The following is a 24,224-nucleotide window of genomic DNA, read 5'->3' on the forward strand; positions in this document are numbered from 1 at the left end:
GTTTCTGCCACAATGTCTAAGAGCATCTCCAACAGACGCCTTACGGAGCCACGCGCTAAATCTTTTCTACATCGCTAAAATAGCGTTTTAGTGCGCCGGATGACCGAACATCTCCAGTAGACGCCCAAAAATATACTGCCCAGCTACATCTCCAGCAGATGCCTAAAATTAATCACACGCGCCCGTACCTAGCTTGCCGCCATGGTCGTGGCCGCGCTCCTCCCCTGCTCACCCTGTCGTGGCCGTGGCCCACAGCCGCCATGGCCGTGGCCGCGCTCCTACCCTGCTCGCCCCGCATGGCCACTCTCCTACCCTGCTCGCCCCACCGTGGCCGTGGCCCGCAGCCGCCATGGCCGTGGCCGCGCTCCTACCCTGCTCGCCCCGCCATGGCTGTGGCCTGCTCGCCCCGCCGCCGCCGTGGCCGTGGCCGCACCCGTACCCCCGTATATGTCTCATTCGATCGATGTTGAACTGTTAGAATATTTACGTATCTAATAAAATACTTAATATGTTTCCCACACAACACATTGCTAGTTAGTCGATATTATGATACTACTATCTAGATCCACTAATATATGCCCAATCTACACATGAGAATCATTTACCTTGCAACATATTAGTTGATTCTAAGTGGGTTTCAAATGTCATTTGATTTAACTGTGACACAACACATTACCTATTTTTCGTACCCATGCAACCATGCCACGTTCAGCATCTCATGCATGTAAGTTAAAAATTATATTTCCTCAATAGCATATCCATGCAGCACTCACAAGTTCATGCATGTAAATCATCGTTTATTTTTTTTGCATTACATTTTGTGCTCTCATAGACACGTATATGTGTTGGGCACTTGGAGCATGCCTATATAATAACACTCTTTTTCTCTATTGCTAAATAGTCACAACACACTATCTATTTTTCCTATATATAATTATGCCACATCAGCAAGACATGCATGTAAGTTGTACACTACATTTTTGCATTAGTATGTCCATGCAACACTTCCATGCCATATCAACTTCATGCATGTAAGTTATCAATTAATTATTTTGCACTAAGTTTTGTTGTCTCATGGACACGATATCTGTGTTGGGTGCTTGGAGTATACCTATGTAGTCGACCCTCCACTTTTTGTGTGTATAGAATGGTACTCTCTTAACTACAATATAATATATCTTTTCTCTTTGGTACATGAATTTTTATATGCTTGATGATTTTAATGTATTTAAAGTGTATATCAAGAAACACTCTTACAATTTATTTTCATTAGTTTTAGTTGTTTATGTAGCACATAACTATGCATTTCTTTTAACAAGATTACGGCAACAACGCACGGGGTATCATCTTACTAAAAGTGTTAGCCCACACTTACATATTTTTCTCAACATGCACACATGGAACCTCACCATGCAACGCATGCATGTGAAAGATCCATCTCAAAATGCAAATATGCATGGAAAAAGACGCAACTAAATAGTTAAATAGAGTAAATCAATGTGTTCCTTGTTTTATAGATGTAAAATTCATATTACATACAGCCAAATCGAATCAAGATATATTTCAACCGATTCCTGCAGCAATGCATGACGTATCATCTATTTATTGTAATTCTTAGTCATAGGAGTTACTTTGTATTTTCTTGGATCGATCTTGGATCCAAAGCAGCATACCTATAATGGTTATGTGTATAAATAAAATTAAAGTTTCATCAAGAGAAAAAAACACATATTTTTTCCTTCTATTCTTTTTTAAGGTTTTCCCACTTTTGTTTTCTCTTATTTTCTCTATTCTATTGGGTAAGTCTCTAGTCTTCTGGGTATATACAAAATAATAAAAGTGCATTAATACTTTCTTCAAATTACATGAACATTTTTTTTGAATTGAAACATGAACATTTTTAAAGTAAGTGTGAAATCTTAAAAAAAACATGATGAGCAACTTTTAAATATGTAATAAACATTTTTGGTACTACTCGAGAGCACTTACACCTTTCCAATCTGAAAAAACTAGAACACTCAGGTCAACTTCTCTAGTAGTATGTCACATGACAGCTAACATCAGGAAATCTCACAACAATTGTAGCATGACAAAACCACAATCCTTTCAATCAAACATTGATCCACACACATTAAACACCATAGATAGTAATCAAAGCATAACAAGCAATGCCTTCAAGAAGGATACACCTATAGGACAATGATGTCAGAACTAGCCAATGAAGGCCAAACCACAGTTTTCACATTCAAATTCAAGACTCGGGATATCTCACTTGGAGCATGCTTGTTTCCCATGAAAGCTCTTGTAGCAACTCAAAAATTGTCCCGTATGAATGGTCCCGATGAGTCGAGAACCATGCAAGTAAATATTATCCGAGGAAGGTCAGAGAAAGAGTGGTATGAAAGGTATTCTTGGTCGGTTCCTTTCCTGCTAACTACAACCTAATTTCGTGTACCGGCAGAGAGTTTTAATTTTCGAAGATGTGTAATGTAAGAGCCTGAGCATATTGTACTGACAACGAGTGTCTAGGATCCCCCGGGGTCCACATGTAATCGTGCCAAGGTAAGTACTCAGATTAGATAAAGATAGATGCGGTAACGAGATCCTATCGTAAGTAGAAGATCTTTACCTAGTTTAACCAGGATTTCATCATATCGTGTCATATCAATAACAAAGAGTATTAAAGACTTGGCGGCAAATAAGGCGTCTCTATATAAATGCTAGGAGACCCTACCAAAGTCTCAAGTCATTCACACAACCATTTTTTTTACAAGAACTAGATTTTAGATGCAATTTAGCTTGCTTTTGTACTTTCAAAACCCTCATATATCAATATACACTCGTAGGAGGACATATGGTTTTATCCATCTTGCAGACCCGCATATAGGTAACAAATGTGCCTTTATAATCCTCGACGAGATCCTCTTGTTCTCTCACCTCTACCATCTTCCATGACTGACAACATGGTATTAAGATCTGTTCTAAATTCATATTCGTTAGGTTTGTATGCTCCTTTATTGTTAATGGGCCAAAATGGTTTTTGGCAACAGTGTGACATAAAATGCTCGACCCAAGTTAAGAAAAACAATGATTGCACAAATAAATCAAGTTCCTTCTAAGGCTTCGTTCCATGACAACTTTAGTAAGAGCATAATTTAAAAATCCGGACTGGACCGCCGGTCTGACAGAAGAAAACCCGGAACTGGCGCCTCTCCCGGTTTTTGAAGCTCATTGGACCGGCCTGCAATCAGCCTGATCGGAACCGATCGAACTGTCTGGTTTTTAACCAGTTTTCACGTAAACCGGGAGGAAAAAACCGGAACAATTGAACCATGCATGTATGTATGAAATAGAAAAAAGTATTTGCTATGGGTGGGAATCAAACCCAGGTTACCCAGGAAGCTAGATGCAGATTTAAGATTGGCACATCAACCATCTCGCCGTACGGAAGTTTTTGTGAAATGTTGGAAGATCAACTTGTTTTATCTATTTGTGCATACATTTTTTGTCTAATAAAACAGCGATTGAACCGGTGAACTGGCAGTTCGACGGGTAAAAATTAGAACTGATAGGCTCACCGGTTTGATTTTTTAAACTATGAGTAAGAGATGCTAATAGAATGATGTTAACTTCTTCTAAAACAGAAAGAAAGGAAATATATGGCTACCTCTATTAATTAGTTGACAATCTTCCTTAATGCACAAGCAAAAATTGTTTCCTCTACTGAATTAAATGTCATCTGTTCGTCAAATGTTATTTAACTATTTATCACATATTTTCAGAGATCGGCAACCATGGGTTCATGTTAATACCACCAAAGCATAACCTATTCTAAGACCATGCTCCCTCCATTTTTCTTAAGTCAAACCATCCAAATATATATGCCCTAAGATAATAAGCTCCATATTTTTGGACATTACCGCATCAGAATTCATAGTACAATTATTTTTATAGGAAATGGAAGCTCTCATTGACTCTGATGATAACTACTCGAATATGTGACCAACTTATAAACTCACAAAGTTATAATATCATGCAATTCTCTTTGTGCTTGTTGTTTAAATATTCAGCAAGAGAATGGAAACCAAGTTTGACTGGACGCATAGAACTAACATCTTTATTTATAATCACAAGTATACACAACCAATGTATACCTTTCAAGCTACGTAGGTCGGGCCGGCAAATAAATAAATAAAAACATCACATATCATCGAACAAGGAAATATATTGTGGAAACAAACAAAACTTTGCAGGCCAATGCGAGGATTAACAACTCTTGGTACGATCTCCATCCATCACCAAACACGACCCACCACCAATTTCATACGCTATGCAATTGAATTGATTGACATTAATAAACAAAATGCGATCTAAGTAGAACCACTAATCATGAATTTGCAACTTAATCCCATTGGATCGTAAGGCAGTGCAATGTTGTGACGCAAGCATGGATCGAAATGGTGGGAGATGGTAATCGTCGTATCACCTCAGCGTCGTCAGCTTCCAGCTGCGGCCCCTGTCCAGCGGCTCGCTGCTGCCGGTAACGTCGTCCTCACGGTCCATGGTCACGGTGGTGTCCTGGCTGGCGGCGTCCGCCACCGGCACGATCTCCCTGTTCCGCCGCTCGCCGCCGAACTTGAGCATCTCGACGACCTCGGCCATGGTCGGCCTGCCCTCCGCGTTGCTCTGCGAGCACAGCATGGCCGTCTCGACCACTGCCCGGAGCTGCACGGCGTCGAACCGCCCGGTGAGCCTGGGATCGGCGAGGCGGTCCCACTTGCGGCGCTCCACGAGCGGCCCCGCCCACTGCACGATCTCGCGCTTGACGCCGCCCGGCAGCTTCTCCAGCGGGCGGCGCGCGCTGACGAGCTCCAGTAGCAGCACGCCGAAGCTGTAGACGTCGCAGCTCTCGGAGACCTTCCCCCACATGGCGTACTCCGGCGCCAGGTACCCGAGCGTGCCCTTGACCCGCGTGGTGAGGTGGGAGACGCCCTCCGGGATGAGCTTGGCGAAGCCGAAGTCGGCCACCTTGGGCACGAGGTCCGCGTCCAGCAGCACGTTGCTGGCCTTGATGTCGCGGTGGATGATGTGCGGGCTGGCCTCGTGGTGCAGGTACGCGAGGCCCTGGGCGGCGCCGAGCGCGATGGCGAGGCGGCGGGGCCAGTCGAGCGGGGGATGCTGCTGGGAGGCCGGGGTGCCGCGGTGCGGGTGGAGATGAGTGAGCAGGCTGTGGTTGGGCATGTAGTCGTAGACGATGAGCCGCTCGTCGCCGCCGGCGTAGAAGCCGCGGAGGCTGAGCAGGTTCTTGTGCCGGACACGGCCCAGGATCTCCACCTCGATGGCGAACTCCATCTCCGCCTTGGCCGTCATCGCCTTCAGCCGCTTCACCGCAATCTGAACGAACGTACGATGTCGATCCATGAGACCTGTAGGCCAACCGCGCGCCGGTCGATCGCCGGCCGGCGGCGGCAACGAAGAACGGATCACATAATCAATTTACCGGCGTACCTCGACGCCCTTGGAGGTGCGGCCCCAGTAAACGGTGCCGAAGCCGCCCTCGCCGAGCTTGTTGCTCTCGTTGAAGTTGTTGGTCGCCTGGAGGAGCTCCTTGAGGGTGTACATCTCCCAGGGGAACTCCACGCTCCTGTTCTTGTTCTTGGACCCCCTCCTCGACGGATCCCTGCTCCCAAACACATCAACACCGCACACCAAAACGCATGCAACTCAGCCAAATCCGTCTCACCAAATGAATCAAGAACTAAACAACCGTACGGGCATGCAAGCATGTGTATGTGTACCTCCGGCGGCGGCTGGGGGCAGCCTCCGGCTCGGAGTCGCCGCCGGGGGCGACGCAGCAGAGGCACCGGTTGATCATTTCCTCAGACGGTGGACGACGTGTGGAACAACCGCGCGTCGATCGAAGAGCTAGCGCTGAATCCCTGCAAGATGGAGGCGAGCTGGGGGGTGGGTGGATGCAGTGGTGAGAAACCAAGGCTGAGATAGGGATGTTCCAAGGGCAGCAGCTTTGCTTCTTGTTTGTTTCTCCGGGTACAAGACTGTCCTCCTCGTGTTTGCCTATCTCCTTGGAGACTTCACTCTCGTCTATTGTGCATCACTCCCCGCTTGCCAGCTGCCTGCTGTACATCTGCCTCCAGAAGGGCCTTTTGTAAGCGCCAAAATTTCAAATTCTCAGTGTGAAGCAAATGTGTAGCTTCCAGATGGTCAAAGGAACAAAGTCATGATAGTAGTTGCTAAATAACTAAAATAAGTTCCAAGTTTCGAATGGAAAATACCGAAAGATATTTCTTAACATTTGCGAAAAAATTCGAGAAAGAATGACAAGCCTCCCGGTCTCCGCACCATGAATGCATACCGCCATAACTATATTGTCCGGTTTCAATGTCATATTTATAATCTTCTACGTCTGTATTGTGTTAAAAAAAACTATATTGCCTGCTGCCAAATAAAAAGACTTACAAAGGTGACATGAAAATGATAAACACTGAGTCATCCCGAGTCCATCAGCAAAACGACCCCAATAGACTAGCTCATGTGCCACCGCTCCCTCGCGGCACCGGGGCATCCAACCCTAGCCGCCAGAGGAGGATTCAAGCCAACCTCGCCTCGCTACCACAGCTGCAGACGTTGGCCACGGTCACGGCGGGCCCCTGCTACGAAGGTAGTGGGGCACTCGTGTGCCAGATCCGGTGGTGGTTTTGGGAGCCCGGGGCGGCAGCCCCGGGGATGATCGCGTCGGCTCACCGGACGGCGTAACTACGGGTGCTTGGCAGCAACCGTCAGCTGCGAGGGCAGTGATGGGACTGTTGCAAGGCATTCCTGCAACAACGAGCGGTGGAGCATCTGGGCCAGATTTGATGTGAATCCATCCATTCTCTGCCAGGTCTGGCCTGCTGGTGGGCCACAGTGGCGTGCTGCCACTTTGCGTGGGACGGCGGGCTCACTCGGTTGGTGGCTGCAGTAGGTGGTTGGCCGGTATGGGCATGTGGTGGCGGCACATCTCCGGGAGAAATTCCCTTTCCGGCCTTCGCTGGTTCCCACGACGGCAACGCCTGTGGGCTGCAATCTTTCTTGAATGTCTTGTCATGGAGTTGTGCCCTTACCTATACCTATGGATTGGCTCCAGAAGGACACTTTTGACCCTATGGATTGAGCGATGGAGGCATCCTTGCGCCTCTCTTCTCCTTGGGGGCATGGCCTTGGAGCCGGCGAGTGCAAACTATGGATGACGGCTTGACGCAAATGGATGGTTGTGCAGTGGCGGATTGCACCTCGCATGTAGCTACTTGGATCGTGGAAAAGTGGTGGCAACAACACCGACTCAGATGGTGGTGCTACTCGAGCACCCAGTCTCGAGCTCCGGGGTGAAAGCATATGTCTGACCTGAACCAACATACTTAGCAATGGCGATGTTTTTGCATCGTTATGTTGTTGAGGACATTGCTCGAATATGTTTGGACTGCCTCTTCAGGGTGAAAGCTTAGAATTTGACTTTTGGTGGTTGATCCGTCGACCGTGGCACTTGAGCATCGCTCGCTTTCTTAAGGCATTGTTGCTGAAGAATATTGTCGTCCTTGTGGTGTCATGAGATGGTTGGTGTATATAAGGTCATTGTTGTAGTTTGTCCATCACAGATTTGGCCGCTTTTGTTTTTGTCTTTTTGCCTACGCATATCTTTGGCCTTATATGTCTTTGCTATTTGCCGGCATATTTTGTGTGTGTGCGTTGGTGTCGGTTGTGTGCATCCTATCTATACTCAAGCCGGATGTGTGTGCTCAGTGTGTTTTTATCCTCTTGATTCTTTATTTTGAGGCGATAAAATCCGCCCTTCATAAAATAGTCCGAGTCCATCTTCTTTAAAACTCATAAGTCACAATTGGCCTCACGGAAGTTTTCTTCTCAATCGCCGCCACCACAACCACCGTTTGGAGGCCACAGCGGCAAGGATAGGAAGTGGAAGGTAAACAAGGTTCGTTGGGTGAGAGATGGACATGAGTTTTGAGCTGATATGATTTTATATTATAAAAAGAGACGGTCATTGCATATTTGCATATATGCTCTATCATAGCTAGGTTAGAATTTGTTCACAACCCAAAAGTTCACATGAAAACGTTCAGTTCCGGCAAAAATCTTAGAAAATTCCCGTGTCCCAAGACCAGTAACAACAATCTCTAAATAACAATATATTAACGGGAATGTTCCTGTTGATTCAAGAGCAGCTGCTGATATGAAGGAAGACAACCAAGCCTCTTCTATTTAAGCCAAGGCAATAATAAGATATAAGGGGAACAATAGGTGTGCTTCGCCTCTTAGCCGTTGATCCATTGGCTAGCCTAGTATCGCCTTTTTCTCTTCTTCTTTTTTTGTGTGCATGTTCCTGTTGTTGTCTAGCGGATTTAACGTTTTTTTCAACCTTGGACTTGATGTATGGATGCGGTGATTTGCTTTTTATATAAAGCAGGGTAAAAACTTGTTTTGAGGAATTGGCATAAGTGCAAAGCAAGATATTTGTCTTCTTTTTTAAAGAAGGGAGCTCCCTCTCTGGACAAAATCGATGTGTTTTTAAGCTACAAAAGCATTACAAACAATAAAGAAATAACATGAAAGAAGAGACAGAGACATCACTCTGCGAGGGGAAAAGGTGCGTAGTTGTATAAGAACAACTAAACACCACATCCCATGAGTATCACTTCACACAAATAGATAGAAAAGAAGCGATCTAGAAAAAATAACTGGCCCTACGTCATCCTCCCACCGTGACACGGGAGATGCCCCATCGCCGCCAACTCTTGCCTCCGCTCCGCCTCCTCCTTCCCTCGCCATCATTGGTTGACATTGCCGGACAAAGCCCTAGAGGTAGGTGGCGACGGGGTTCTTCTCTTCTCATCCCCCTATTCTCATCTCCCCCTCTTGCAATGTTGACCGCTTCGTCACTTGGAGGCTCCCTCGCCGCATCCCTGTGTTCCCTCAGGTGCCCTAGCTCCAGAGCAGGCGGTTGTGTCATGGATATGGGACACAGGTACCCTCACATAGGTAGAATGAGGCCAAACATGGGGGTAGCCCATCAGGCCGGCTCCAACTATCTGAATAGCACCCGAACTATAATATCCAACTTGTAATATAAGATGAGACTAGTTTGTATCCTACTAGGACTCTACATGTAAGCCGCCACTTCCACCTATACAAGGAGGAGCAAGGCGTCCCAAGAAGGCAGAATCTCTAGGGCTAGATACAACTAGAGGAGAGCCGGCTCATACGGCGACTCCCTCATAAGCCTACATAATAAGATCTAGCCACAAACAATATGTAGGGTTATTACCGGATGATATTTTCCGGGGCCCCAAGCTGTCTAAATTGCTAACCTACCTCGACGATCTCCACGCGTACTAATCCCTGTAATCATCGTTAGATGATACTGTTGATAAACAACATCGACATTGACGCCCACATTAGATGAATGGGCGCCAATGTCGATGTTGTTTATCAACAATATCATCTAATAGTGATTTGTTTTTCTTTGTTTGTTTGAAACCTCACAGCATAGAACAATTTTTCTACGGTAAATTATATATAATCAGTATATTACAAAGATGGGGAGGAAACTAGAGAAAAACAATAATAATTGGCCTAACGATTTGGCCAGTACCGCTTTATTTTGTTACTTTGAATAGGCCGGCCTTTTCCTCGTTTTTGCGTAGTAGATTAAGCGAAATGCCTCGATGAAGGACTTGCAGCCTCCCGGATTATAACAAAACTATAATAAAAACAGAGAAATGCGTAGCTGCGGACGTAATCAGCTAGCGACGTGTGCCGCCTCCACTTGTTCCCATATGTTAACGGATGAATCAGCATCGCCTAGCCAGGTTAATTGGTCAATGGACGCACCAGAGGCTGACTTTCGAATTAACAAATGTGACACGAAAGGCTAGTTTGAAACCAAATAATAATAACCATAAACGGCAAGTGATAGGACCTGAACAACAGACTATACTTGGTGCCGTTGGTGCAATATATAATGAATCTCAAGTTAATTAATCTATTCAAATGATGCAACTGAGGTTATGGATCAAAATGAGTAGTACAATTTTCATCCAGGAATCGGCTTTGCCGCCCTGCTAGTCGTCGTCCAGACTTCGTTTCATACGCCGTGGGTGGTCTCGATCAGGTGAAAGTACGTACGTACGTACGTGCGTACGTGGTCTTCACTGACCGTATAAGTTCAACACATTAGTTTCTCTCTCTCTCTCTCTCTCTCTCTCTCTCTCTCTCTCTCTCTCTTGCATTGTGCTTTTTTTAGGGAACATCGAGTTCAACACACTAGCAGCTTACATCGTACCCCCTCCGTTTCTTCTTTGCTTCACATATAAGATTTATTTGAAGTCAAATTTTATGACATTTGATTATGTTTATAGAAAAAATATCAACATTTACAATTCCAATTACATATTATTAGATGCATCATGAAATTAATTTTTGTATTATATAACTTTAATATTATAGATGTTGATATTTTTCAACATAAATTTGATCAAAGTTTATAAAGTCTGACTTCAGACAAATCTTATATGAGGAGTAAAAAGAAACGGAGGACGTAGTATAATTTGTCGAGCAAATGGACCGGCAGACTGGTTAGCTGGAAAGCTGAGCTTGATAATTCATGAGAGACGACCATGCCTTGGTAGAAGTTTGCGACCTTGGAAAGGCGCCGGCGATGACCAGCGCCCTCGAACAACCCAATGTTTTTGCATAGTCGCTGCCGGCCATAGCACGGTTTATTGATGTATATCGTTCATTACACGAGGTGGCAACGGCCATCTGTCCCATGCGTTCTGAGGTAGACATCCAGGAGATCACATCGATCGGTGTTGGGTGGAGTTCCCGACACCGAACATGGACTGCGAGTTGGTTCCTTGAGTGATCCCTTGGCGGCGGCGATAATCTTGTTGACGTTGATGGCATATTCTTATCCCATGTACATGGTATGTCTGGTTGCATGGCGATGTCCATATTTGCTGTGCACGTATACCGTTGTCGAAGCATCACAATACTTGCAACAGTGACTTCTTCATTGAAAATGCAGGCAGCAGTACATGATGCATGACTTAAGTCACTTATTTTGGGACTGACCTTTTGCCTGCCATTGTTGGAACTCCACCATCAACAGAGGCATAGATGTATTTCAGTTCATGATGAAGTCATGCTCATTCTGCAATCTCCGCCACACAAAATTACTATGGATGTCACAATCATGGGATGCTAGAAGTATATGGATGCAAAGAAACTCTAAGCTGTTTAAAACTCTAAGCTGTTTAAAGCTCATAATCCCTCAATCATCTCATGTAGATTACTGCTCAAGATTTGCAACTAGTCGATATAGGATCAATAACAAGTATGAAGTTATCCTTGTCAGTTGGATTGATCAGCACCTCTATTAATTTGTCATGAATTTGGTGGCATTACAGGCCCCGAGCCACACAATCGTGTTCGTGCCCTCCTTCGGTCGGCGCGGCGGCCGTGTCTTCCTCTTCGATAAGCACTGGCGACTCACTGCCAGGTTCACCGTCGGCGATTCGGAGCTCCTGATAGGGACATGCAATGGCCTGCTTTGCTTCCACGACCAACTCGTTAATGCATTAAAATTATTTATGTATTAAAAATAGTTTAGGCATTTTAAATAAGTTCATTATTTGTTAAAATTATTCAAGTATGACATGAAATATTCAGATATAGAAATGTGACTAAGACTCAAATGAATATCAGTCGACTGATAATCATTGGACAATTTTTTTGACTGAGACTCAAATGAATATATGTGGACTGATAATTCTTTAATACTCCCTTTGTTCCCACAATTTAAGACGCTTTTGTAAGATATGTTAGTTTGTAAAGACGTCTTATATTATGGGACGGAAAGAGTACCAGTTATCCCTGCTGAAGCAAATTAAATAAAAGGGAAAAAAACCGTAGGTTGGTGGTTTAGAATTTGGGTAATGTTAGCTGACAAACGCCTACATAGCCGTTTGATCAAAATCATGTGCATGGCAGTTTAAAAAAAATATTGCCTTCTATGCCAAAACTCTCATGCTCTTTTGAAGAAAAATGCCATAAACGTTGATAAATATCATCTTTTCTGACGAACGTTCATCCACTAACATGATCCTATAATATCTTTCGCTAGAATGTCTGCAGATCCTTAAGCGGGGTACCCATCAGTATTCAGTTTCACCCAACCCGCCATAGGGGGACACCATTTGACAGGAGTGCACTCAACTATTAGCACATGTGAATTTTTAAGTGGCCTGTCATAGGTAACTAAGGACTTCCCTTTGCTCGGATCAGAAGATAGATCAATTTTAAGTTCGACCAATGAATCAAGGTAACTCATCCAATATCTCCTAGACGCTTCCATTGGGGGCGCTGGTTTATGGTGTATCCCTTCGTTACGGATGTGCCAAATTCCCCATAATACTACTAGAGAAAACCCTAGTAGTAGCGCTTGAAATATGCATAGCAGTAGCGTTGGGCCAAGCGCTACCACTAAGGCGCTACAGCTAACTAGTAGCCGTAGCGCTGGATAGGGAGCGCTACTGCTATACCTAGTTAGCAGTAGCACTTTCCTTTGTAAGTAGCAGTAGCGCTGGTTCTAAAAAGCGCTGCAGCTAAATTTTCTTGTATTTTTAAAAATACAACTTATTTTCATTGTGTGGTTTTATATACAGTACTTTCATCATATGATTTTATGACCATGATTACTTATTATATATAAAAGTGGGTGAAATGAACGTGGGGTAGATTCAAGTGGAGGCAACATGTGGTGCATGTCGAAAGTACTACTCTAATCCAAACTTGATCTAGTTTTGATTAGTAGTACTTTTGATGTGCACCACATGTTGGCTTCACTTGAATCTAATCCAGGTTCATTTCACCCACTGTTATATATATTAAGTAATCATGCTCATATAACAACTTAGCATCATGCATCATCGATCATAATAATAAATAACTCATCATTGGTATCATAATAACAAGTCATACTCATCATCATCGATCATACAACTTCTACTCGATACCACATCATCATCATCATAGTCATCTAACCAATCCTACTCAGTTGTTCTTAGCACATGATCATGAGTATTATTAACTAGGACGTACTACCTTCTCTTAGGTAAAATAGCATAAAACAAGATAGGCCCTGACTCTCCATTATGGAGAATGGAGATTATCCAGTATACAATTCTTGCCTTTCGCACAATGTTGCTTCCAAGTACCTCCTTACGACTGTCCATACATTTTTCCATTCTTTGATTTTCATGTCTCCACTTCTTTTAGAAATCCAATATGAACAGGTGATATTCGTAGGATGACCTGGCCGTATGTTCAAATCATCAAGGCGACCATTCTGATATATCAGACGAGGCACACAATCATTTAGGATTTTCTGTTAAAAAACATAGTAATAACTTCGTAGTTAGCAATGTAGTTAAGTTTTAAAAGAATTTATGCAAAAGATGCACGGATGTCGTAATACTAAAAAATCTTACCATGGCATCTCCATGAATGTTACCGTAGTTGAACACATGCACTAGTGGCACGTATTGACCGTAATGTGAAGGAGTTTTATAATAGATATTGTAATTCTCAAGATCAGTACAAAATGCGACCAGATGATTTTTCTCCTGATAAGTTAACTCAGAGCCATCGGTGTAGTAGGTTCTGTCTACCATGTTCCGCACATTGTTTGAACAATGAAAATAAATTGTCAATGGAAATAAGCTGTCAACTATTTCGAAATGAACAATATAAATTAGTTAATAACTATGTTTAAGAAACTCACATAGCGGTAGAATTGGAAGCGTATCAATAAGGACCCAAATGTCCATATTGTCTTGGTCGATGTTATGATCACCAAGATCCATGGTGACAAGCATACCCTCATAAAACCATACATCTTGCAAAGTGCTTCCCAATTTTTGCAAGCAAAATGGGTTACGCTATCAAAATTATACAGATTTACTTCAAAATCCAAATCATGATGGGTTCTTAGGTGAATTTTCTTTGTTTCGAAATTTTCATGGTCTTCAAAACCCATCCTCTCCAAGATATTGCGTCTTGCATGGCATGGGATAAGCTACTCAAATTGTAAAAGATGAAAATTACACGTTGAAATAGTTGAAGTCCTGCTTAATTACGAAAAAAACGCATTTCGTCGTTGCGTACTGTTTCAACATCGAAGGTCTCCTGGAGCTTAATGTTGAAGCGCCGATCTTCGTCCAGGTGAGGCCTGTCGCACATACTTCGGTCGTCGTTGCACCAGCTGCACTCCCCCGGGACACTTTCGTCATCCGATGACGACATTTCCTACGTTCATAATTCAAAGATTAAACTTGTACAATTCAATATATGTACTATAAAAATTAAATTAGATCATTATTATTCATCACGGGTTGACTATCGGTCTGCCGAGTCTATATGGTGGAGACTCTCCCTCACTGATTCCTCTCTGACATTTGCGACCATCGATGATGGTCATTACTCCTCCTTCCCCTAGTGCATAACAAAGGTCTAGCACAAGGAGAAGAAGGAGAAACGGCCCCCACGACAACAGTCGGGATTCTTCGTTCTCTCTCATATATGGTGGATACACTCCCTCATAGATTTTTCGACCGTCGATGATGGTCGTTATTGCTCCTTCCCCTAGTGCATAACAAAGGTCTAGCACAAGGAGAAGAAGGAAAAACGACCCCCACGACAACAGTCGGGCTTCTTCGTCCTCTCTCATATATGGTGGATACACTCCCTCACTGATTTTTCGACCTTCGGTGATGAAGCCTCGACAAATTTAAAGTCAACCCGAAATATCGTTTAATTATTTTTCGAGAAAATCCAGACCACTCAATATTTCCTACATATTCTAGCACAAGTCATGCCAGAATTCACGAAAAAATCCAGCATGACCTTTGCTAAAAAAGGACATATCGAGCGCCTCAAATTTGCCAGAACGGAAATTAATCAACACTCCGGCAAAACATAGGCCACAATAGGAGGTGTAACCTGCAAACATGGCCGGCCACTTGGGCAAGCACATATCCTATTTGAGCAACACAAGATATACATGTTTATATCTACATCATATGGGAAAGCACATATCTTAATCATAAAATAATGTAGTATTCAAATTAGCATTCATTCAATAAGCAAAACTAAATCATCTCTTTCGTCCGTACATCGTCGAATATTATCACTAGTAGATCTCGAATAGTATCATACATATAACATCACTAATACAGCTAAAATCATAGCGAACGACGGGTATCGGCGCGGGCGGTGGACACCCAAAGAGAAGGAACCATCACAGGATCATAGCTCCAGTGAGATCCCCGAAGAACCTCCCAGGTATTGGAGAACCTGCCCTCCAACGCAACTATGTAGCGACGGACGTGCTCGTCCTCCTCGGTGACACGGTGATGTACCACCTCCGCGGGGTCCTCAAGCCTCTGCACCATCACTGGCCCACGCGACTGATAACCCACAAGTATAGGGGATCGCAACCATTTTCGAGGGTAGAGTATTCAACCCAAATTTATAGATTCGACACAAGGGGAGCCAAAGAATATTCTCAAGTATTAGCAGCTGAGTTGTCAACTCAACCACACCTGAAAACTTAATATCTGCAGCAAAGTATTTAGTAGCAAAGTAATATGATAGTAGTGGTAACGGTAGCAAAAGTAATATCTTTGGTGTTTTATAGTGATGGTAACAATAGTAACGGAAAAGTAAATGAGAGAAGAACAATATATGGAAAGTTCGTAGGCAATGGATCGGTGATAGAGAATTATGCCGGATGCGATCGATCATGTAACAGTCATAACCTAGGGTGACACAGAACTAGCTCCAGTTCATCAATGTAATGTAGGTATGTATTTCGAATATAGTCATACGTGCTTATGGAAAAGAACTTGCATGACATCTTTTGTCCTACCCTCCCATGGCAGCGGGGTCCTATTGGAAACTAAGGGATATCAAGGCCTCCTTTTAATAGAGTACCGAACCAAAGCATTAACACATAGTGAATACATGAACTCCTCAAACTACGGTCATTAGCGGTAGTGGTCCTGATTATTGTCACTTCGGGGTTAACGGATCATAACACATAATAGGTGACTATAGACTTGCAAGATAGGATCAAGAACTCTCATATATTGATGAAAACATAATAGGTTTAGATCTGAAATCATGGCACTCGGGCCCTAGTGACAAGCATTAAGCATAGCAAAGTCATAACAACATCAATCTCAGAACATAGTGGATACTAGGGATCAAAGCCTAACAAAACTAACTCAATTACATGATAAATCTCATCCAACCCATCACCGTCCAGCAAGCCTACGATGGAATTACTCACGCACGGCGGTGAGCATCATGAAATTGGTGATGGAGGAAGGTTGATGATGACGATGGCGATGGATTCCCCTCTCCGGAGCCCCGAACGGACTCCAGGTCAGCCCTCCCGAGGGAGTTTAGGGCTTGGCGGCGGCTCCGTATCGTAAAACGTGATGAATCCTTCTCTCTGATTTTTTTTCTCCCTGAAAGTGAATATATGGAGTCAAGGTTGAGGTCGGTGGAGCATTAAAGGGCCCACGAGGCAGGGGGCGTGCCCAAGGGGGTAAGGCGCGCCCCCACCCTCGTGAACAGGGTGTGGGCCCCCTGACATGGATCTTTCTTCCAGTATTTTTTATATATTCCAAAATAATTCTCCGTTGATTTTCAGGTCATTCCTAGAACTTTTATTTCTGCACAAAAATAACACCATGGCAATTCTGCTGAAAACAGCGTCAGTCCGGGTTAGTTCCATTCAAATCATGCAAGTTAGAGTCCAAAACAAGGGCAAAAGTTTTTGGAAAAGTAGATACGACGGAGACGTATCAACTCCCCCAAGCTTAAACCTTTGCTTGTCCTCAAGCAATTCAGTTGATAAACTGAACGTGATAAAGAAAAACTTTTACAAACTCTGTTTGCTCTTGTTGTTGAAAATATGTAAAGCCAGCATTCAGGTTTTCAGCAAAGATTATGAACTAACCATATTCACAATAACATTTAGGTCTCATGTTTACTCATATCAATGGCATAATCAACTAGCGAGCAATAACAATAAATCTCGGATGACAACACTTTCTCAAAACAATCATAATATGATATAACAGGATGGTATCGCGCTAGCCCTTTCCGAGACCGCAAAACATAAATGCAGAGCACCTTTAAAGATCAAGGACTGACTAGACATTGTAATTCATGGTAAAAGAGGTCCAGTTAAGTCATACTCAATGTAAACTAATAGTAATGGATGCAAATGATAGCGGTGCTCTCCAACTGGTGCTTTTTAATAAGAGGATGATGACTTAGCATAAAAGTAATTTGACAGGCCCTTCACGGAGGGAAGCAGGGATTTGTAGAGGTGCCAGAGCTCGGTTTTAAAATAGATATGAATGATATTTTGAGCGGTATACTTTCATTGTTAACATAACAACCAAGAGATCTCGATATCTTCCATGCTACACACATTATAGGCGGTTCCCAAGCAGAATGGTAAAGTTTATACTCCCTCACCACCAACAAGCACTAGTAGAAAACAGGGCTTTCGTTCGGGACAGGTAAGCCCATTAGTCCCGGTTCAGTCACGAACCGGGACTAATGTGAGCATTGGTCTCGGTTCGTGCGGCTAAAGGCATTAGTCTCGGTTCAAATGAGCCCTTTAATCCCGGTTTGAGACACGAACCGGGACTAAAGGGTGTGATGCCCTTTAGTCCCGGTTCATATCTCAAACCGGGACTAAAGATTAGACCTTTAGTCCCGGTTTGAGACACGAACCGGGACTAAAGGGTGCAATGCCCTTTAGTCCCGGTTTGTCTCAAACCGGGACTAAAGGGCATTGCACCCTTTAGTCCCGGTTCGTGTCTCAAACCGGGACTAAAGGTCCCATTTTCAAACTCTACCCCCAGTGGATCGCCTTCTCAGTTTTGTAAAAAGCAAAAGAACATGATAAAAACTTCAAAAAATAAAACCCTTCGAGATGTAGTTATATTACTACATCTACTAGTTAGGAAAATTAAAAAACTTAAATTTGGACATGTTTTGCAAAAAAGTGTCATGAAAAAGTAAAACGGCTATAACTTTTGCATACGATGTTGAAAAAAGCGTATAATATATCAAAATGTTCAGCACAAAAATCCGCATCCGATTTTGACTGCCTACGGCCTCTTTGCAATTTTTTAGAATCCTCAAATTCCAAAAGGAAAAAAAGATATGCTCAAATTTCAGTTTTTTTGAATTTTGGTTAAATCAGGTCAAACTTTGGTCAAACTACTTATTGAATAAGTATTAGTGTTACTAAATAATTATTCAAGAATATTAGTGTTACTAAATAATTATTATTGTTTTTTAGAATTTTGGTCAAATCTGGTCAAACTGTGGTCAAACTATGGTCAAACTACTTATTCTAGAAATATTAGTGTTACTACATAATTATTCAAGAATATTAGTGTTACTAAATAATTATTTCAATTTTTCAATTTTGGTCAAATCTGGTCAAACAACTTATTTAAGAAATATTAGTGTTACTAAATAATTATTGTTTTTTAGAACACTAGTTTCAAACTCAAACAGTGAAACGTGTGACTTCATGCTCAAGCTAAACTGCTGAGGGTTAATAGGATTGACATCTTACTATTATTAGGAAAACAACAAGTGCAGACTTGGAAACGAGGGGGAATAGAACCTGGAAGTTAAGCGTGCTCAGGCTGGAGAAGTGAGAGGATGGGTGACCGGATGGGAAGTTAGATGATTTGGAATGATGAGGGGTAATTAGAGATTAGAGGTTAAATTGAGCAGTGTTGAGGGGTGATTAGAGATTAAATTGGAAAATAATTCAGAAATTTGAAAATCAAAAAAATTCTAAATTGCAATTTTTCTTCGTAAAAATACTTTTAGTCCTAGTTGGTGTTACCAACCGGGATTAAAGGTGGAGCTCCAGTCAGCGGCCACGTGGACGGCCTTTAGTCCTGGTTCGTGTAAGAACCGGGACTAAAGGGGGGAGGCTTTAGTAACGATCCTTTAGTCCCGGTTCTAGAACCAGGACCAAAGGCCCTCTAGAACCGGGGCAAAAGACCCTTTTTCTACTAGTGAAGCATCAATCCCTGCTTGCTCGAAACAACGAGTGGTGATTAGAGATTAAATTGGAAAATAATTCAGAAATTTGAAAATCATAAAAATTCTAAATTGCAATTTTTCTTCGTAAAAATACCTTTAGTCCTAGTTGGTGTTACCAACCGGGATTAAAGGTGGAGCTCCAGTCAGCGGCCACGTGGACGGCCTTTAGTCCTGGTTCGTGTAAGAACCGGGACTAAAGGGGGGAGGCTTTAGTAACGATCCTTTAGTCCCGGTTCTAGAACCAGGACTAAAGGCCCTCTAGAACTGGGGCAAAAGACCCTTTTTCTACTAGTGAAGTATCAATCCCTGCTTGCTCGAAACAACGAGTGCCTCCAACTAACAAGAATCCTGGGGGAGTTTTGTTTGTTGTTATTTTGATTTGATTTGCATAAAGCATGGGACTGGGCATCCCGGTGACCAGCCATGTTCTCGTGAGTGAGGAGCGGAGTCCACTCCTCTTGAGAATAACCCGCCTAGCATGAAAGATACAGACAGCCCTAGTTGATACATGAGCTATTCGAGCATACAAAACAGAATGTTTATTTGAAGGTTTAGAGTTTGGCAGGTAGATACCGTATATAGGTTGAAGGAAATATGCCCTAAAGGCAATAATAAAGTTATTATTTATTTCCTTATATCATGATAAATGTTTATTATTCATGCTAGAATTGTATTAACCGGAAACATAATACATGTGTGAATACATAGACAAACATAGTGTCACTAGTATGCCTCTACTTGACTAGCTCGTTGATCGAAGATGGTTAAGTTTCCTAACCATAGACATGAGTTGTCATTTGATTAACGGGATCACATCATTAGGAGAATGATGTGATTGACTTGACCCATTTCATTAGCTTAGCAATTGATCGTTTAGTTTGTTGCTATTGCTTTCTTCATGACTTATACATGTTCCTATGACTATGAGATTATGCAACTCCCGTTTACCGGAGGAACACTTTGTGTGCTACCAAACGTCACAATGTAACTGGGTGATTATAAAGGTGCTCTACAGGTGTCTCCGAAGGTACTTGTTGGGTTGGCGTATTTCGAGATTAGGATTTGTCACTCCGATTGTCGGAGAGGTATCTCTGGGCCCTCTCGGTAATGCACATCACATAAGCCTTGCAAGCATTGCAACTAATAAGTTAGCTGCGGGATGATGTATTACGGAACGAGTAAAGAGACTTGCTGGTAATGAGATTGAACTAGGTATTGAGATACCGACGATCAAATCTCGGGCAAGTAACATACCGATGACAAAGGGAACAACATATGTTGTTATGCGGTCTGACCGATAAAAGATCTTCGTAGAATATGTAGGAGCCAATATGAGCATCCAGGTTCCGCTATTGGTTATTGACCGGAGACGTGTCTTGGTCATGTCTACATTGTTCTCGAACCCGTAGGGTCCGCACGCTTAACGTTACGATGACAATTTCATTATGAGTTTATATATTTTGATGTACCGAAGGTTGTTCGGAGTCCCGGATATGATCACGGACATGACGAGGAGTCTCGAAATGGTCGAGACATAAAGATCGATATATTGGACGGCTATATTCGGACACCGGAAGTGTTTCGGGTGATTTCGGAGAAAACCGGAGTGCCAGAAGGGTTACCGGAACCCCCCGGGGAAGTATTGGGCCTTAGTGGGCCTGAGGGGAGAGAGAGGGCAGCAGCCCAGGAGGTGGTGTGCCCCTCCCATGTGGAGTCTGAATTGGACTAGGGGAGGGGGGTGCAGCCCCTCTTTCCCTCTCCCTCTCCCTCTCTTTCCTTCCCCCTTCTCTGTTCCTAGTTGGACTAGGAAAGGGGAGTCCTACTCCTACCAGGAGGAGGACTCCCCCCTCCTTGGCGCGCCCCAAGGGCCGGCCGGCCTCTCCCCCTTGCTCCTTTATATACAGGGGCAGGGGGGCACCTCTAGACGCACAAGTTGATCTTCGTGATCGTTCTCTTAGCCTTGTGCGGTGCCCCCTCCACCATAATCCTTGATAATATTGTAGCGGTGCTTAGGCAAAGCCCTACGACGGTAGAACATCAAGATCGTCACCACGCCATCGTGCTGACGGAACTCTTCCCCGACACTTTGCTGGATCGGAGTCCGGGGATCGTCATCGAGCTGAACGTGTGCTAGAACTCGGAGGTGCCGTAGTTTCGGTGCTTGATCGGCCGAGCCGTGAAGACGTACGACTACATCAACCGCGTTGTGCTAACGCTTCCGCTTCCGGTCTACGAGGGTACGTAGACAACACTCTCCCCTCTCATTGCTATGCATCACCATGATCTTGCATGTGCGTAGGAATTTATTTGAAATTACTACGTTCCCCAATAGTGGCATCAGAGCCTAGGTTTTATGCGTTGATGTTATGCACGAGTAGAACACAAGTGAGTTGTGGGCGATATAAGTCATACTTCTTACCAGCATGTCATAGTTTGGTTCGGCGGTATTGTTGGGTGAAGCGGCCCGGACCGACATTATGCGTACGCTTACGCGAGACTGGTTCTACCGACGTGCTTTGCACACAGGTGGCTGGTGGGTAACAGTTTCTCCAACTTTAGTTGAACCGAGTGTGGCTACGCCCGGTCCCTGCGAAGGTTAAAACAACACCAACTTGACAAACTATCGTTGTGGTTTTGATGCATAGGTAAGAACGGTTCTTGCTAAGCCCGTAGCAGCCACGTAAAACTTGCAACAACAAAGTAGAGGACGTCTAACTTGTTTTTGCAGGGCATGTTGTGATGTGATATGGTCAAGACATGATGCTAAATTTTATTGTATGAGATGATCATGTTCTGTAACTGAGTTATCGGCAACTGGCAGGAGCCATATGGTTGTCGCTTTATTGTATGCAATGCAATTGCGCTGTAATGCTTTACTTTATCACTAAGCGGTAGCGATAGTCGTGGAAGCATAAGATTGGCGATACGACAACGATGCTACGATGGTGATCAAGGTGTTGCGCCGGTGACGATGGTGATCATGACGGTGCTTCGAAGATGGAGATCACAAGCACAAGATGATGATGGCCATATCATATCACTTATATTGATTGCATGTGATGTTTATCTTTTATGCATCTTATCTTGCTTTGATTGACGGTAGCATTATAAGATGATCCATCACTAAATTATCAAAGTATAAGTGTTCTCCCTGAGTATGCACCGTTGCGAAAGTTCTTCGTGCTGAGACACCACGTGATGATCGGGTGTGATAGGCTCTACGTTCAAATAGAACGGGTGCAAAACAGTTGCACACACGGTATACTCAGGTTTAACTTGACGAGCCTAGCATATAACAGATATGGCCTCGGAATACGGAGACCGAAAGGTCGAGCGTGAATCATATAGTAGATATGATCAACATATTGATGTTCACCATTGATACTACTCCATCTCATGTGATGATCAGACATGGTTTAGTTGATTTAGATCACGTGATCACTTAGAGGATTAGAGGGATATCTTTCTAAGTGGGAGTTCTTAAGTAATATGATTAATTGAACTTAAATTTAGCATGAACTTAGTACCTGATAGTATCTTGCTTGTCTATGTTTGATTGTAGATAGATGGCTCGTGCTGTTGTTCCGTTGAATTTTAATGCGTTCCTTGAGAAAGCAAAGTTGAAAGATGATGGTAGCAATTACACGGACTGGGTCCGTAACTTGAGGATTATCCTCATTGCTGCACAGAAGAATTATGTCCTGGAAGCACCGCTAAGTGCCAAGCCTACTGCAGTAGCAACACCAGATGTTATGAACGTCTGGCAGAGCAAAGCTGATGACTACTCGATAGTTCAGTGTGCCATGCTTTACGGCTTAGAACCAGGTCTTCAACGATGTTTTGAACGTCATGGAGCATATGAGATGTTCCAGGAGTTGAAGTTAATATTTCAAGCAAATGCCCGGATTGAGAGATATGAAGTCTCCAATAAGTTCTATAGCTGCAAGATGGAGGAGAATAGTTCTGTCAGTGAACATATACTCAAAATGGCTGGGTATCATAATCACTTGACTCAACTGGGGGTTAATCTTCTTGTTGATAGTGTCATTGACAGAGTTCTTCAATCACTGCCACCAAGCTACAAAAGCTTCGTGATGAACTATAATATGCAAGGGATGAATAAGACTATTCCTGAGCTCTTCGCAATGCTAAAAGCCATGGAGGTAGAAATCAAGAAGGAGCATCAAGTGTTGATGGTCAATAATACCACCAATTTCAAGAAAAAGGGCAAAGGGAAGAAGAAAGGGAAGTTCAAGAAGAACAACAAACAAGTTGCCGCTCAGGAAAAGAAACCCAAGTCTGGACCTAAGCCTGAGACTGAGTGCTTCTACTGCAAGAAGACTGGTCACTGGAAGCGGAACTGCCCCAAGTATTTGACGGATAAGAAGGATGGCAAAGTGAACAAAGGTATATGTGATATACATGTTATTGATGTGTACCTTACTAATGCTCGCAGTAGCACCTGGGTATTTGATACTGGTTCTGTTGCTAACATTTGCAACTCGAAACAGGGGCTATGGATCAAGCGAAGATTGGCTAAGGACGAGGTGACGATGCGCATGGGAAATGGTTCTAAAGTTGATGTGATCGCGGTCGGCACGCTACCTCTACATCTACCTTCGGGATTAGTATTAGACCTAAATAATTGTTATTTGGTGCCAGCGTTGAGCATGAACATTATATCTGGATCTTGTTTGATGCGAGATGGTTATTCATTTAAATCAGAGAATAATGGTTGTTCTATTTATATGAGTAATATCTTTTATGGTCATGCTCCCTTGAAGAGTGGTCTATTTTTGATGAATCTCGATAGTAGTGATACACATATTCATAATGTTGACATCAAAAGATGCAGAGTTGATAATGATAGTGCAACTTATTTGTGGCACTGCCGTTTAGGTCATATCGATGTAAAGCGCATGAAGAAACTCCATACTGATGGACTTTTGGAACCACTTGATTATGAATCACTTGGTACTTGCGAACCGTTCCTCATGGGT

General features: G+C 43.3%; 1 protein-coding gene across 1 annotated transcript; it reads right to left on the reverse strand.

The window, feature by feature from the left end:
- Positions 1 to 4,164: 4,164 nt before the first annotated feature.
- LOC125556439 (PTI1-like tyrosine-protein kinase At3g15890) lies at positions 4,165 to 6,123 on the reverse strand. Its single transcript, XM_048719172.2, has 3 exons — positions 5,799 to 6,123; positions 5,509 to 5,680; positions 4,165 to 5,394 (listed from the first exon to the last, which is right to left on the reverse strand). The coding sequence occupies exons 1-3, from the start codon at positions 5,873 to 5,875 to the stop codon at positions 4,483 to 4,485; spliced, it is 1,161 nt and encodes a 386-aa protein (XP_048575129.1). The 5' UTR covers positions 5,876 to 6,123; the 3' UTR covers positions 4,165 to 4,482.
- Between the last annotated feature and the right edge of the window lie 18,101 nt (positions 6,124 to 24,224).

The sequence above is a fragment of the Triticum urartu genome, chromosome 5A (genome assembly GCF_056163025.1).
Source record: "Triticum urartu cultivar PI428250 chromosome 5A, HENAU_Tu73, whole genome shotgun sequence".
Lineage (NCBI taxonomy): Eukaryota > Viridiplantae > Streptophyta > Magnoliopsida > Poales > Poaceae > Triticum > Triticum urartu.

Coding starts and splice junctions, on each gene's coding strand:
- LOC125556439 (XM_048719172.2), bottom strand. CDS start 5,875: ATGATCAACCGGTGCCTCTGCTGCGTCGCCCCCGGCGGCGACTCCGAG. Junction 5,681..5,798: donor GCCCCCAGCCGCCGCCGGAG/GTACACATACAC, acceptor GTTTGGGAGCAG/GGATCCGTCGAGGAGGGGGT. Junction 5,395..5,508: donor GCACCTCCAAGGGCGTCGAG/GTACGCCGGTAA, acceptor ACGTTCGTTCAG/ATTGCGGTGAAGCGGCTGAA.